The following is a 16,526-nucleotide window of genomic DNA, read 5'->3' as shown; positions in this document are numbered from 1 at the left end:
TTATATGATATATTTTTCTACTACAGCCCAGTCACACATATCTCATTTATGAAACATTTAATATGCCTACACATTAATATGTCAGCCTATGAAAACACATAATATTTATAACGTCTATAATGTCATATATATAATGCCATATAACCTAATATTTGTTTTATTTTATTCATATGCATGTTCATTCAAAAAGTTAAATCCTAGGGTTCACTGACATTCTGCCATTCATATCCTAAAAGAGCATCCAACTTTCAAATTACTGTCACAAATGAGAGGTAATTTTGTCTATTTTATTGAATTAAACAACTATTAATATCCACACGTGTAGACGAGGGCAGTAGACTGAATAAATGGTTGTAGCTGTATAATGGTTTAGTGCTTTCACAGGTCGCTTGCCTCTCACAATAGAAGATATAGAATATAATATAAGGGCACGTATAACAATATTCTATATATTTTATTACTAGAACAAGTTTATCTTATTCCTATAATAATGTGATTGTGGCCAAGGATATCGCATGTTATTTATTGTGATTACTGCTAATGAGAAACTGTTCTAATGCCACTGGGATGTCCACGTATAAAATGTCATTTACATGGCTACACAGGCCTCGCCTCTTCCTCAATAATGTCTAGTTGTCTACTTTATAATCTTGCTCGAATATCTTTGCTTACCGTTTCCTTGTTTTGTCAACCAAACTTAATACATTGTGCTCGAGTTATTGTGCGTCTTGATTGGTTAGAATATTTTGACAGGCCATCATTTAGCCTAATAAGGTACCACCTACTCAACGTGGCCAGCCTCCCCTGATATACGATTGGATAATAACGTCCCCTCACATCATCAACAGTGGCGTTTCTACCTTTCTTTTTCGATTGCGCGGTGTTGGAGTTTGTTTTTAGCGAGCTAACGTAGCTTACATGTATTTATTTGTGTAAGTTTAGGGACATTTGACGAACCTGGCACATATAGTTCGCCTTGATTGATCAATAGAATGCATTGATTCGAGATTTAAGAAAATAGTAGCTTTGCGCTGTTTATTTTTCGCCTCATTGTTTCGCGAGTTCGGGATGTTTTTATCCTCAACATGGAGACAAAAAGAGGGGAGATTCCCAACGGCGTATTGGACGACCTCTGCAGGTAAATACCGCGTCAAACGTGACTAACTTGTTTTCTTACTAACACTATACCCGGAGGGGTGTCTTTTATTGTGCTTGTGGCTTGTCGTCACGTTGGTTGTGGATAGCTAGCTAGATACCGAGGTAGTTAGTCTGTCTCCAAGTGACAATGGGGTTGACTTAACGAAAGTGCGTTGCGTCAGTGTTCTCAGAGGTTGTATTAATGATGTTACAAAACGTTTCTCAAACGGAACGAAACGGTGAGGGACCTATCTGAATGTGTTAATCAAATTGTATTGGTCACATACACGTGTTTTAGTAGATGTTATTGCAGGTGTACCGAAATGCAAGTGTTTCTAGCTCCGACAGTGCAATAATATCAAGTAATATCCAACAATTTCACAACATATACACACAAATCTAAGTAAAGGAATGGAATTAAGAATGTATAAATATATGGACGAGCGACTAAGATAGACGAATATAGTATATACATATGAGATTAGTAATGCAAAATATGTAAACATTATTAAAGTGACTAGTGTACCATTAATTAAAGTGGCCTCTGTGCTAGTGATGGCTAATCGTCAAATATTAACTCGTGATTTGCTCTGTTTGGTTCTTAAACGGTTTCTGTAATGAATGCGCCCCTAGCTGCATAAACGGAACCTCAAGCTTCGCTACAGTCATGATGGTACATCATTAATGTTTGGCTACCGTCATGGTACTTCATTATACTGTGTTGTAGTTTCATAACTCAAACTGTATTGTGACATGGACCACAGTATGTTGTCTAATTAACTATGTCCGTGTAGTTCTGAACTGTACTGATTTGCCCCTCCTCTCTTCCAGTCGATTCATCCTCCACATCCCTAGTGAAGAGAGAGACAATGCTATCCGCGTGTGCTTCCAGATCGAGCTTGCCCATTGGTTCTACCTGGACTTCTGCATGCAGAATGCACCAGGATTACCTCAGTGCGGGATAAGGGACTTTGCCAAGGCTGATATCCTTACATGAGAATAATGATGTGAGAGGGGGCTGGGGGGGGGGGTTGATTTCATGTTCTTTTTTTCTTTGGTTAGTTAATTCCTGATTTTAAAAAAATATTTAAAATGCTTTATGACCATAGGCCTGCTGTGTGAAAGGTTATGTACATGTCATCACCTGACCGTTTCTTGTTGAACTTGCAAAGACCCCACCACCTTCAATTCAAATAACGTCTTGTGAGGAGCAGTACATAAAACTAAACTTAATATTTTTTACATTCTCCTTGACACCATGCTACTTTTTAATCATTGTCCATTCTTGCTGCCCAATGGGGAGGATGTACAGAAGGTTCTAGAACAGTGGAAGGAATATAAGATGGGTGTTCCAACCTATGGTGCCATTATTCTAGATGAGTCGCTTGACAATGTGCGTATAGTACATACATTATAACACTGGCTGTGTATGGTGATACTTCCTGATAAACATTTCATATGTCTTAAGTTGTGTGTATGTGTGGTGTATGTCCTTTTATAATATTTAATATTTCTTCTCTTTAGGCATTGCTGGTTCAGGGCTATTTGGCCAAGTCAGGGTGGGGCTTTCCAAAGGGAAAAGTCAATGAAGATGAGGCTCCCCATGTTTGTGCTGTACGAGAGGTAATTGCCTCTTATTAAATTATCTCAGTTTTATAGCTCTTTATAATTCTGATTTGGCAAGAAAGTATTTGCTCAATACAGAATGGCTAGATAATATATGACGTTTCATTCAATAATGTTTTCTCATACCCATGTCTGTATTCTCTTAGGTTATGGAGGAGACGGGTTTCGATATCAAAGATCGCATCTGCAAAGATACGTACATCGAGCAGAAAATCACTGATCAGTTGGCCCGATTGTACATAATACCTGGGGTACCCAAGGAGACTAAGTTCAATCCCAAAACAAGGAAGGAGATAAGGGTACGGTTACCCCTTAACTTTCTCATCTTTTGTTCCTATTTGCAATTTGTATTTACAACGCAGATGAAGAGAACAACTAGGACTAGCTATTGTGCTGTGTTTCTCCTAGAACATCGAGTGGTTCCCGATTGAGAAACTACCATGTCACAGAAACGACATGACTCCCAAGTCTAAACTTGGACTCGCCCCCAACAAGTTTTTCATGGCCATTCCTTTTGTCAGGTAAGGGTCTTATTGCGCTTCACACATTCAGAAGAACATCACTAGGACAAAAGAACAGGCACTTAATGAACTAATGAAAGATTCATCTTTGGTCATCAAACCTGTAGACAAGGGGGGTGCTGTGGTTGTTTTAGATTATGACAAAGAAGATATTCAGAGACAATTCAATAATGAACGTTTCAATAGAAAACTGACGTGTTGATGCCACACAGGTGTTCCAAAGGGATATATGCTCTAATCTGGAGCAAGCCATATTAAATAACCTTATCTCAAAACCTGAATATGAATAGCTTTGCTGCAAATGTGTTGTACGTCCATGTCTGTACATTTTGCCAAAATGACACAAACCTAAAACACAACAAGGCAGTTATCCAGGCAGACCAGTGATCACAGGAATAGGTTCAATGCTAGAGCCATTGTCGCATTTCGTAGACTCTTTTATTAAATCACATGTGCAAGTATTGCCATCATATGTGAAAGACTCTATAGACTTCATAAACAAGATCTCGCCAATAAAGGGTTTAACAGAAGACTGTTGGTCACATTTAAATGTCGGAGTCTATGTAACAGCATTCCCATACGGGGTAGCTGGCAGCCCTAGCTCACTATTTGAGAGACAGAGATACTAACGAATACCCACCAACAAACTTTATTTTTGAGCTGGCTGTATATGTTTTGACGTACAACTATTTCAGGTTTGATGATGAATACTACCTCCAAATCAAATGTATTTATATTGCCCTTCGTACATCAGCTGATATCTCAAAGTGCTGTACAGAAACCCAGCCTAAAACCCCAAACAGCAAGCAATGCAGGTAGAAGCACAGTGGCTAGGAAAAACTCCCTAGAAAGGCCAAAACCTAGGAAGAAACCTAGAGAGGAACTAGGCTATGTGGCGTGGCCAGTCCTCTTCTGGCTGTGCCGGGTGGAGATTATAACAGAACATGGCCAAGATGTTCAAATGTTCATAAATGACCAGCATGGTCAAATAATAATAATCACAGGCAGAACAGTTGAAACTGGAGCAGCAGCACGGCCAGGTGGACTGGGGACAGCAAGGAGTCATCATGTCAGGTAGTCCTGAGGCATGGTCCTAGGACTCAGGTCCTCTGAGAGAAAGAAAGAGAGAATTAGAGAGAGCATACTTAAATTCACACAGGACACCGGAGAGGACAGGAGAAATACTCCAGATATAACAAACTGACCCTAGCCCCCCGACACAAACTACTGCAGCATAAATACTGGAGGCTGAGACAGGAGGGGTCAGGAGACACTGTGGCCCCATCCGATGACACCCCCGGACAGGGCCAAACAGGAAGGATATAACCCCACCCACTTTGCCAAAGCACAGCCCCCACACCACTAGAGGGATATCTTCAACCACCAACTTACCATCCTGAGACAAGGCCGAGTATAGCCCACAAAGATCTCCGCCATGGCACAACCCAAGGGGGGGCGCCAACCCAGACAGGAAGATCACATCAGTGACTCAACCCACTCAAGTAACGCACCCCTCCTAGGGACGGTATGAAAGAGCCCTAGTAAGCGAGTGACTCAGCCCCTGTAATAGGGTTAGAGGCAGAGAATCCCAGTGGAAAGAGGGGAACCGGCCAGGCAGAGACAGCAAGGGCGGTTCGTTGCTCCAGAGCCTTTCCGTTCACCTTCACACTCCTGGGCCAGACTACACTCAATCATATGACCCACTGAAGAGCTGAGTCTTCAGTAAAGACTTAAAGGTTGAGACCGAGTTTGCATCTCTCACCTCCAAACGATTGAAACATCGATGGGCTCCGCATTCGTTCTGAGCTATGCTAACCTTTATGTGGGTCATTTTGAAGAACGTTTTGTTAACAATGAAAACGCAAATCTGTTTTTGAATAAAGTCCTGAAGTGGTATTGATTGACAGTCTTTTGCATATGGGGAGGAACGGGGGGAAAGAGCTGTCAGACTTTCTGGCATTATTCAATGACATTGACTCCAATCTCAAATTCACTATTGAATGTGACACTAAATGTGTTCAATACCTCAACATATGGATTGAGAAATGAAATGGAACCCTGTTTACAACGCCGAAAAGAAATGGACAGAAACGCACTATTACAGGGGGGACAGCTTCCACCCCGAGACAGTTTTTCAGACTGTGCTAAATATGCCACTCCACAGAGGACTATCTAGAAAAAGCAGCAGAGATGCGCATTCGGTTTCTAAGAAGAGGCTATTCTCCACAATGTGTGGATGAAGCTTTTCATTTGGCATTGGGGAAAACACAAGATGAATGGATACAAAAAAGACCCACTAGAGCTAATGAACACTCTGTAATGTTCACAGCTACATATACTTTGAACTCACGAAAAGTGGGAGATGCTGTCAAGAAACACGGGCATGTTTTATCATCGGACCCAGCTTTGCCAGCTGAATTTAAGAATCCACCACTTATTGTATATAGGAGAGGTCGCAATTTACGTGATAAATTGGTCCATGCCAACTGCCAGCCACAAAAGGAAATCAGCCAGGCTCTTTTACGCACTTTTCTGAATGGTAGCTATAAATGCAGAGGTTGCTCACAGTGCAACAATATGATGAAGTGTGGATATTTCTGCCACCCACATACAGGAAAACAGTTTCAAATAAATGGCATTATTACGTGCTCCACCACCGACGTTTATCAACACGATTAAATGTCCTTGCGGGTTGTGTTATGTAGGTAAAACCTCTTGTTCTCTCAAAGAATTTGTGAACATAAAAGATCAATCAGGAGAAACGACAGGGATTATCCAGTCGCAGTACATTTTAATGACCTGAAACATGACATTTTAAATGTGTAAAAAAACAAATTTTTTGTGGCATAGAGAAAGTTAAGATATCAGACAGGGAGGTGATAAATAATACTCTGAATAAAAGAGAATGTTTTGGGATTTTCACCATCCAGACATTATTTCCTAATGTATGTTGTGAATATGAATTATACCCCCATTTCAGATTACGCTGATGGTTTCCTTGCGCTGTACACAATGATTCATGAAAACTTGCTTGGTAGGTCGATGTCCTCATTGTGGTTTTTACAGACGTGCTTAATACGTTTTTATATACACACTTTATTTGAATATTTTTTTGAAATGCACATCGTTGTATTTGTTAGCACTTATTTGTTTCTCCTCGACTCCAACCCCATTCGATGCGTGGAATGGATGTGGGTGGGGCTAGGTCTACATAAGGGTGTTCATTTTTTAAAAGCTCTGACAAAGGCCGTGAGGCCGATACGTAAAGCTTATTAAAGAGCCGTGTGCAGGTTTCTTTTTTTCTTGCTTCACACTGATAAAGATGCCCATTTCTGAAATATTATTTGTCTTATTTTTTGGGGTGGGTGGTTCAGCTGTAATATTGTAGCTTCCATCAATGTAATCAATCCCCATATATTTTTTATATATATTTTTATATATATATTTTTATATATATTTATATTTTTATATATATTTATATATTTTTATATATATATATTTCTATATATATATATAGTACCAGTCAAAAGTTTGGACACACCTACTGAAGGCTTTTTCTTGATTTTTACTATTTTATACATTGTAGACTAATAGTGAAGACATCAAACTATAATTACACACATGGAATCATGTAGTAACCCAAAGTGGTGATTCTTCAAAGTAGCTACCTGTTGCCTTGACGACAGCTTTGCACACTCTTGGCATTCTCTCAACCAGCTTCACCTGGAATACTTTTCCATCAGTCTTGAAGGAGTTCCCACATATGCTGAGCTCTTGTTGGCTGCTTTTCCTTCACTCTGCGGCCCAACTCATCATACCAGTGGGTTGTGGAGGCCAGGTCATCTGATGCAGCACTCCATCACTCTCCTTGGTCAAATAGTCCTTACACAGCCTGGAGGTGTTGGGTTATTGTCCTGTTGAAAAACAAATGATTCTAAATAAATCACAAACCGTGTCACCAGCAAAGCACCATCGCACCACCTCCTCCTTGCTTTACGGATGCAGAGATAATCCGTTCAAATTCTGTGTCTCACAAGGACACGGAGGTTGGAACTAAATATCTCTCATTTGGACTCATCTGACCAAAGGACAGATTTCCACCGGTCTGATGTCCATTGCCTGTGTTTCTCGGTCCAAGCAAGACTCTTCTTCTTATTGGTGTCCTTTAGTAGTGGGTTCTTTGCAGCAAATCGACAATGATGGTCTGATTCACGCAGTCTCCTCTGAACAGTTGATGTTGAGATGTGTCTGTTAAATGAACTCCTGAAGCATTTACTTGGGCTGCAATTTATGAGGCTGGTAACTCTAATGAACTTATCCTCTGCAGTAACTCTGGGTCTTCCTTTCCTGTGGCAGTCCTCATGAGAACCAGTTTCATTATAGCGCTTGATGGTTTCTGCGACCGCACTTGAAGAAACTTTCAAAGTTCTTGAAATGTTCTGCATGGACTGACCTTCATGTCTTAAAGTAATGATGGACTGTCGTTTCTCTTTGCTTATTTGAGCTGTTCTTGCCATAATACGGACTTGGTCTTTTACCAAATAGGGCTATCTTCTGAGTACCACCCCTACCTTGTCACAACACAACTGATTGGCTCAAACGCATTAAGAAGGAAATAAATTACACAAATGTACTATTAAAAAGGCACAGTTGTTAATTGTTATGGAGGCGTCCCCTATAGTTGTAGCCAACTTGTACAGTATTTTATTGTGTAATCGTCTATCCTGTGTATAAAGCTGACGCCAGTTTTTAATACCATTTTTAATAATTCAGTCATTTGATTCTAGCATCTCTACTTTGCCCTCCACAGACCACTCCGAGAATGGATTGCCAAGCGTAAAGGAGAGTCTACAGACAGTGATGAGGATTTTGCATCCAATGGCAGCACTCCATGCAAACCTCTGGACAAAGCACGGTAAGACACTTATGCCCATGCTGAAGACAATTTGTATATACATTTGGTGGACAATAAAGCTTATTTTTTTTAATATGAGTTGAATAATTTCTTCTTCTATAGCTCCAAGCATCGACGGGCCCAGATGTTGCCTGAGGCATCTCCAGCAGAGGGGTGGGGGAAGCAGAAGCAACCCAAGCCTCTGGGACAGCTGAGCCAATACGAGGTCTCTGAACTCTTGAAAGCCAAGGTTGGTTGGTCTCTGCTGTTTGAACGGTCAAACAGAATGAATGTCTGTTTGGGTAGTGCTGAGCAATTTTTTTACTTTTTTTTTTTTGTGCTATTTAAGGTTGTTTTGGTTCGATTTTTTTACATTTTTTTAATAGTTTCGAGTTCTGTTTCGATAATAAAAAAACGTTAAATGCATAATGAAATAATTACATTTTTAAAATGATTTTAGAGCTTTCTAATGGAAATTCCTAAGCAAAAATTTGAACATTCTTTGAACATTCAATTGCCAAATCACAGAAATATGTTGTCTGTCAGGTCCACATTGGGTCGACATTGATAGAAAATGACTATGAAGTAAAATATTTCAATTGGTTACATTATTTCGTTTTTATTTGACTTTATTATTTTTCATTCTTTAGTCATCTCTGCTCAGGAAGTAGCAGCCACCCAGATCACATCATCTCTGTGCTTCCTGTACGGTCTTTAGTCATCCTATTTATATAGCCTGCCTAAGTATGCTGCAGAGCTGTCTGACAATCATTTTACTAGTTCTTCAAAGTAGATAAGGCACACTTTCACGAACTGTCCCTCTTGTCATTGTGTTGTGCACATTCCTTTCTTATGCGCTCTGTGTATCACTAACCTAATGTAGCGGGCATGAAAGTGTATCCGTCCAGAGATCTGTATATATTGACGAAATGCTCACGCGTGCTTAACTCGAGTCTCCCATTGACATGAATAAATGACTTATGGGAAAGTCATTATCGTGCACTAATCTCAACTCTGAATCGTGCAGTATCAGAAAATGTTACGGCTCAGGTACCCCACACTTGCTCCAGCAGACTCTATAAATTAGATGCTTTGGGCAGTTATCCACAGATTTAACTTCAGAGTGCTGAGGCCTGCTGCAGCTGACGTTTAGTTTAGACCAAATACAAGATGGGGTGGGGGTAGATGTATGAAATGTCTGTGGTACATCTGCTTCAAAAATACTACAACGGATAAACTAACAAAAGCATGACAAACACTCAGGTTGAAACACATTGCATGCTCACTGTCAGTCTTCCTCAGGCAAAGCCAGATTGTTTAATTAATGGGCGAGGCAACACTGAGTGTGTGTGTACTCTGCGCTAGGATACTGTAGCATACCGATATCTCTTAGTGTGATCAAAACAATGCAGCAATTGCAATCCAGCATCAATTCACTCAAGGGCAAAAGGTCTGTTTTGGGTTGTTTTTGTGTTACCAGCAGAGGGTGACAGAACTAGTCTTCCCAGTTTGGCCTTGTTCAGAATCAGGCCTTGTAGAATGCAAAAATATTTCTGTGTCTAGCCTGAAATTATAATTTCTTTTATCAACAATTCCTGCTTTTCTGACAGCACCCATTAATCAAAACTGACCTAAACCAAAATCAATTTTTTTCCCCCCAATTTTCTATGTTATTCAGGGGACACTATAGTAGGAGAAGTGCATCAGTGGCTACTCAATATATTTTTGTTGTTGTTGTTGAATGTCCAAAGTATGAGTCCTGGTTCTATGGTACTTGCTCCTGTCTGCAGAACCTCAATGTGAAAGGCAATGGGAAGAAGCACCAGGATTCTCCCAACCTGAAGAAAAGGGCCAATGGAGTCGGCAACCAGCAGGTGAAACTTAGCTTGGCTGAAGCTGTGTGTAACGCCTCACCATAGTTTGTTAGGTGTGCTTGCTGAAAGTGAAAACAACTACTGAAATCTGGCTTACTTTTTCTCATTATTGGCTGTCCTCCGCCACCTGTAGCCCCAAAACCGTAATGGCTACCAACGCCAAAACTATTTTCAAACATCCAGGCTAGCACTAGTCTTTAAAAAATTATATATATGCTACTTTCTCACTGACTCTGCTTGTATTGCTTGCCAAAAAACTTCTGGATTTTGTGTATTCTATTACTTATTTTTTTTTAAAGGAGAAAAAAAATCGAAGGCCTATAGGCCATCCATTTTAGATTCGATATGGGTCTTCAACTGTTTGCTCTACAAACATCAAACCGACGTTGACAAGTGCGAGCCGTCTCAACTTAGATTTGTTTAATTTGACCTTTTAACTAGGCACGTCGGTTAAGAACAAATTCTTATTTTCAATGACGGCCTAGGTTAACTGCCTTGTTCAGGGGCAGAACAACAGATTTTTTAACCTTGTCGGCTTGGGGATTCGATCTTGCAACCTTTCGGTTACTAGTACAACACTCTAACCATTGGGCCATTGATTTTGTCAATACAGATTTTTATAGCTACCTTAAGATGAGTGCTCCAACTGTAGTAACTGGGACTTGCTCTGAATAAGACTGTCTGCTAAAATGACTAGATGTAAAACCTTACAGCTTCCTGCCCCCCCTATAGTACTCACACTACCTTACTGTCCTAACCCACTATAATAATGCCAATAATGCCACCCCTAAATAGCTCACTATAACTACTACCATTACTACTGCAGTCACTACATGTGTCAAACTTGCAAAATACGAAACCTTCTGCACACCCTATAGGAGAAGTGTAGGAAATAGGAACACCGCTTTGGTCGCTGTCTCCCTTTTGTCTTGTTGTTCAGTGTTTCCCAAACCTGTACTCCTAGCCAGTCCACTTATTGATGTATTCCCGAACTAGCACAGCTGATTCTAAATGGTCCCATTTATAATCAAGCCCCTCATTAGTTAAATCAGTGGACTGGTTTGGGTGTACTCCAGGAGCTGTTGATCTATCCTTATGAGGTATCAAACTTCACTATACATCTAGATCAACTAGACATTTAACTATAACTGACCTAGACCCTCTACACATCTACAATTGAAGTCGGAAGTTTACATACACAATTAGTATTTGGTAGCATTGCCTTTAAATGGTTTAACTTGGGTCAAACGTTTTGGGTAGCCTTCCACAAGCTTCCCACAATAAGTTGGGTGAATTTTGGCCCATTCCTCCTGACAGAGCTGGTGTAACTGAGTTGGGTTTGTAAACCTCCTTGCTCGCACTCGCTTTTTCAGTTCTGCCCACAAATGTTCTATAGAATTGAGGGCAGGTCTTTGTGATAGCCACTCCAATACCTTGACTTTGTTGTCCTTAAGCCATTTTGCCACAACTTTGGATGTATGCTTGGGGTCATTGTCCATTTGGAAGACACATTTGCGACCAAGCTGACTGATGTCTTGATATGTTGCTTCAATATATCCACATCATTTTCCTGCCTCATGAAGCCATCTATTTTGAAGTGCACCAGTCCCTCCTGCATCAAAGCACCCCCACAACATGATGCTGCCGCCCCCGTGCTTCCCGGTTGGGATGGTGTTCTTCGGCTTGCAAGCATCTCCCCTTTTTCCTCCAAAGATAATGATGGTCAATATGGCCAAACGGTTCTATTTTTGTTTCATAAGACCAAAGGACATTTTCTCCAGAAAGTACGATCTTTGTCCCCATGTGCAGTTGCAAACCGTAGTCTGGCTTTTTTATGGCGGTTTTGGAGCAGTGGCTTCTTCCTTGCTGAGCGGCCTTTCAGGTTATGTCGATATAGGAATCGTTTTACTGTGGGTATAGATACTTTTGTACCCGTTTCCTCCAGCATCTTCACAAGGTCCTTTGCTGTTGTTTTGGGATTGATTTTCACTTTTCTCACCAAAGTACGTTCATCTCTAGGAGATAGAACACGTCTCCTTCCTGAGCGGTATGATGGCAGTGTGGTCCCATGGTGTTTATACTTGCGTACTATTGTTTGTACAGATGAACGTGGTAACTTCAGGCATTTGGAAATTGCTCCCAAGGATGAACCAGACTTGTGGAGGTCTACAATTGTTTTTCTGAGGTCTTTGCTGATTTCTTTTGATTTTCCCATGATGTCAAGCAGAGAGGCACTGCATTTGAAGGTAGGCCTTGAAATACATCCACAGGTATACCTCCAATTGACTCAAATGATGTCAAATTAGCCTATCAGAAGCCTCTAAAGCCATGACATAATTTTCTAGAATTTTCCAAGCTGTGTAAAGGCACAGTCAATTTAGTGTATGTAAACTTCTGACACACTACAATTGTGAAATAATCTGTCTGTAAACAATTGTTGGAATAATTACTTGTGTCATGCACAAAGTAGATGTCCTAACTTACTTCCCAAAACTATAGTTTGTTAACGAGATATTTGTGGAGTGGTTGAAAAACAAGTTTTAATGACTCCAAACTAAGTGTATGTAAACTTCCGACTTCAGCTGTAACTATAACTGACCTACACCCTCTACACATCATAGATGTAGGTCCAGACCAACTGAACCGCTCTCGAAATAAAGCTAATTATACAAACTAGACCTCTAACTAGTTTAAACTATAGACCAGGATCTAGACCAATTTACTTGACCTCTACCGAGACTATAAGAACGTAGATTAAGTCTGAGTGCCAGTCTTTTCATGCCAACTCTTTGTCAAGCCAAACATCTATAGCTTGACAATAACAGTAATGGAGTTGGCAAGAGCACTAACAGATCTGGGACCAGGCTAGAGGAGGAGACAACAGATCTGGGACCAGGCTAGATGTAATCTAGACCAATACTAACAACACTTCTAGCTAGATCTAATTTCTTGTGGACTGATGCACGTAACATAAATGGTAGTAGCATCTGTCCACAGACTGTGGTATGCGACAACCAACGAGGAACTTAGTTCCGGTATGCTGATTTTCCGTCGCTGATCATTTTAACAAATCACAATTTCACAGGTTCCCATTTCCCCCAGAACTCTATCGAGCATCTGGAACAATTACGGAAGTGGAACAATTACGGAAGATTTTAGTTCTGGGTGTCCAAGATTAAACTAGATCTAAAACAAGTGAATAGCTGAAGAAACTACACACATTTTCTCAAAGCTTTCTTGTTATTATCTACTAATTTAATACAAATCGGTCTCGCATTTTAAATTGCAATTATATTCATGTGTTCAATGGTGATTGTGTGTATTGTTGTTTTTTGCTTGAAGTTTGATCATAGTCTGTTGATTTCATGGACATATTTTTTTGCATTTAAAATGTTAAAACTGTTCTTCCAGAAAGAGGAGAAGAGACTTCAGCCCAGGAGACTACAGGACAACTTTGACACAGGTATGGCACAAAGTGAAGATTATTTGAATGAGACAAGTTTTCAATAGATATGTAACAGCTTTTATGTGCTGTTTAAAGCAACTATACGTTCATTTTTTCAGATACACATTGTTTTGGGTCCCTATTTTTCACTATAGAGATCTTCTAACTAGCTCAGGGGTGGCCGTGACTCCTGGAGATCTTCTAACTAGCTCAGGGGTGGCCGTGACTCCTGGAGATCTTCTAACTAGCTCAGGGGTGGCCGTGACTCCTGGAGATCTTCTGACTAGCTCAGGGGTGGCCGTGACTCCTGGAGATCTTCTGACTAGCTCAGGGGTGGCTGTGACTTCTGGAGATCTTCTAACTAGCTCAGGGGTGGCCGTGACTTCTGGAGATCTTCTAACTAGCTCAGGGGTGGCCGTGACTCCTGGAGATCTTCTAACTAGCTCAGGGGTGGCTGTTACTCCTGGAGATCTTCTAACTACTGTAGCTCGGGTACAGTTAAAACACCTGATTCAGCCAATCAAGATCCTGAGGAGCACATGACTAGAATGTCACAAAATTATGTTGTGAGAGGGTTGCTCCCCCAAATAATAAATCGTGGTGTTGAGGTGAACTCTCCCTCTGTGTCCACTGGCCTTGAGTGAAACTGCTCCCTTTCTCTTCCCAGATGCAGCACTGCCATCTGACACGTGCAGCTCCACCAATGGGCAGCAGGTGGTCTGCAACAGCAACTGTGAACACCTCTCCTCCAGGTCCTTCCTCAACTTCAAGTTCGACAGGGAGGCCATCATGAAATGCTTTGACTCCTGAAATAGCCAACGGACACCATGGTTGTGTTCAGTAGGGACCAAAAGGAAGTAAATGCATTTTTTTTATTTAATTCTTTTTGCTTTTCGTTGTATACCCTAATGAACATGACCCTGGAATGGCACACTAGCAGATACTTCAGTTCTATGGAAACGGCAGCCCCTCCAACCGTATGGTTGAGATGAAGAGTACTGACCACATATATAAAAGTCTTCTGTTGTAGGTTGAATTTTTTTTCTCAAGCACAGAAAGGTGAACTTGGTGTCGCTGTTTGTTCATTCAAGCCGAATCCTTACTTTGGGATTCTTAGTAACTTTGTTTCGCTTCCAGGAAATCATGCAGTGATGTCAATGGCAAAAAAAGATAGGGATGAACAGTTTGTACTCTTGTGCACAGATCTCTAGTTAGGATTCAGCCCATATGATCCAGATTTACTAAGCATTTGCATCAGGTGCAAATGTTGTACCTGTATTTTTATAGAGGGGAATTAATCACAGAAAGTAGTGGGGGGAGGGTTGAAAATACAGGTTCTGAGAAGAATAATGGTAAAGGTAGATTTAAAGGTCAAATAAAGGTAGATAGAGTTTTAACTTTGGGGTTTCATTCCCTGTTGACACGAACAAAGCATATGTTTAGTAAATCTGGCCAGTGAGTGAAGTCGACGCCATAACTTGCCAATTTCAGTGTTTTTTTTTGTTTTTTGTGTGTTTTTGTCTAATTTTAATGGACGACATAGTCCAACTTTGGTCAGTTTCACCGCCTTACCAACTGAGCTCCCGATTTATGTTTTAGGGCAGTGGTTCCCAACCAGGGGTCCTAGGATCACTTGGGGTATGTGGTCTATCCACAGGGGGTACTTGAGAAGACTCATGAGACCATAGGACTGCTGGTAAAATGCACATGAGGGGGTACTCCGGGTAGAGCGAAATTCATTTGCAGTGGTACAGTAACCGAAAAAGGTTGGGAACCACTTTTTTTTGTGTGTGTGTGTATAGCTGGTGTGAACTGATCTGAGGCTAAGCACAGAGTACTGTACATTGTGCTTCTACGCTTTATCCCCAAAGTCATAGAGCTGGTGTAGATGGTCTTGTACAGGCAGTCATGTTGAATGGCTCAAGCTGTGTCCGCTCCAAGTAGCCTCGTCCTACCAACTGTGATGCCAATGGCCGCGTTCCAGGTCAAGCTTCTTTTTTTGCAGTCGTGCATCTCAGAAGATTGCTATATGATACGAATGTGGTTTCCACAATGTTAAATGTGATTTTTGCGCAGTACGACTGCAATAAAGACAACCTGGTACGTGACAACCTTGTGTTAAGATTCCTCTGTGCAAAACACATCACTCTCACAATGCGCCTGGTTAACAAAGTATCTGTACCTATTCTACACCTGGAACAAGACAAATCACATTTTACACAAAGGAACCGTAATGGGTGGATGGAATCCTAAGACAAAACAAAAATGTTTTCTATCTTTTGTTTGTTCTCCCTTCTAAAAAATGATTCAAAACTGAACGCACAATTGCAAAGGCTTAGTAAATTTAGCCCAATGTGTGGTACAAAGCATACTGCGAACTGGCATACGACTGAATGAAATCGATTTACCCTTGCATCATCAATATGCTTGTTTGAAGTATTTCAGACCTCTGAATCATAATACCGTGCCTGCTAGGTATATGTTATGTTTTTCATGGCAACAAGTCATAGAACCCCAACTGTGACTGGAATGTAGTGTATGATTGAACAATAAATTGACCCTACATGTAGTCAAAGGTAGGTTTTTTTAGAGAATTTCATGGTAAAACTTTACTTGATGCTAAGTAATGCATTGTGGTTCAAATGCATGTAATACTTGTCATAAGAATATATGAACCCCACTGTGTTTTAGTAAGTGGCGTCTCTTCATGATCCTTTATGACTAAGGGCTCATACCTGCTTATAACAGGTCATGAAGCGTCATACCTGCTTATAACATGCCACGAAGCGTCATACCTGCTTATAACAGGTCACGAAGCGTCATACCTGCTTGCATTTAGTAGAGTATTACAAACTTCATGTTCAGAGGTGGTTATTCAACAATACATGAACATTGTCTTCTCATTCAGGAGGGCGCAACGTTACAGAATGTTTACGTAGATTGTGTAGAAGATACACACTTTGTGTAAAATCAAGACTCATTACATGTCTACGTTGCATCTCACGGAATCAGTCCCATGATTCAATCTG

The 16,526-nt window shown here is 40.7% G+C and overlaps 1 protein-coding gene across 3 annotated transcripts; it reads left to right on the top strand.

Moving 5' to 3' along the window:
* Positions 1–838: 838 nt before the first annotated feature.
* Positions 839–15,608, top strand: dcp2 (decapping mRNA 2). Of its 3 annotated transcripts, none has more exons than XM_042302691.1 (11): positions 839–1,138; positions 1,969–2,120; positions 2,403–2,530; positions 2,662–2,760; positions 2,910–3,062; positions 3,172–3,284; positions 8,095–8,199; positions 8,302–8,404; positions 9,969–10,052; positions 13,464–13,515; positions 14,165–15,608. In XM_042302691.1, the coding sequence occupies exons 1-11, from the start codon at positions 1,086–1,088 to the stop codon at positions 14,305–14,307; spliced, it is 1,185 nt and encodes a 394-aa protein (XP_042158625.1). In that variant the 5' UTR covers positions 839–1,085; the 3' UTR covers positions 14,308–15,608. The 3 variants fall into 3 exon arrangements, with proteins under 3 accessions (XP_042158625.1, XP_042158626.1, XP_042158624.1); XM_042302690.1 differs by having other exon boundaries at positions 841–1,138; positions 8,302–8,428; XM_042302692.1 differs by lacking the exon at positions 9,969–10,052 and having other exon boundaries at positions 8,302–8,428.
* Positions 15,609–16,526: the final 918 nt, after the last annotated feature.

The sequence above is a fragment of the Oncorhynchus tshawytscha genome, linkage group LG20, assembly GCF_018296145.1.
Source record: "Oncorhynchus tshawytscha isolate Ot180627B linkage group LG20, Otsh_v2.0, whole genome shotgun sequence".
Lineage (NCBI taxonomy): Eukaryota > Metazoa > Chordata > Actinopteri > Salmoniformes > Salmonidae > Oncorhynchus > Oncorhynchus tshawytscha.
Note: the sequence above shows the minus strand (reverse complement) of the source record. Positions and strands in the feature narration are given on the sequence as shown.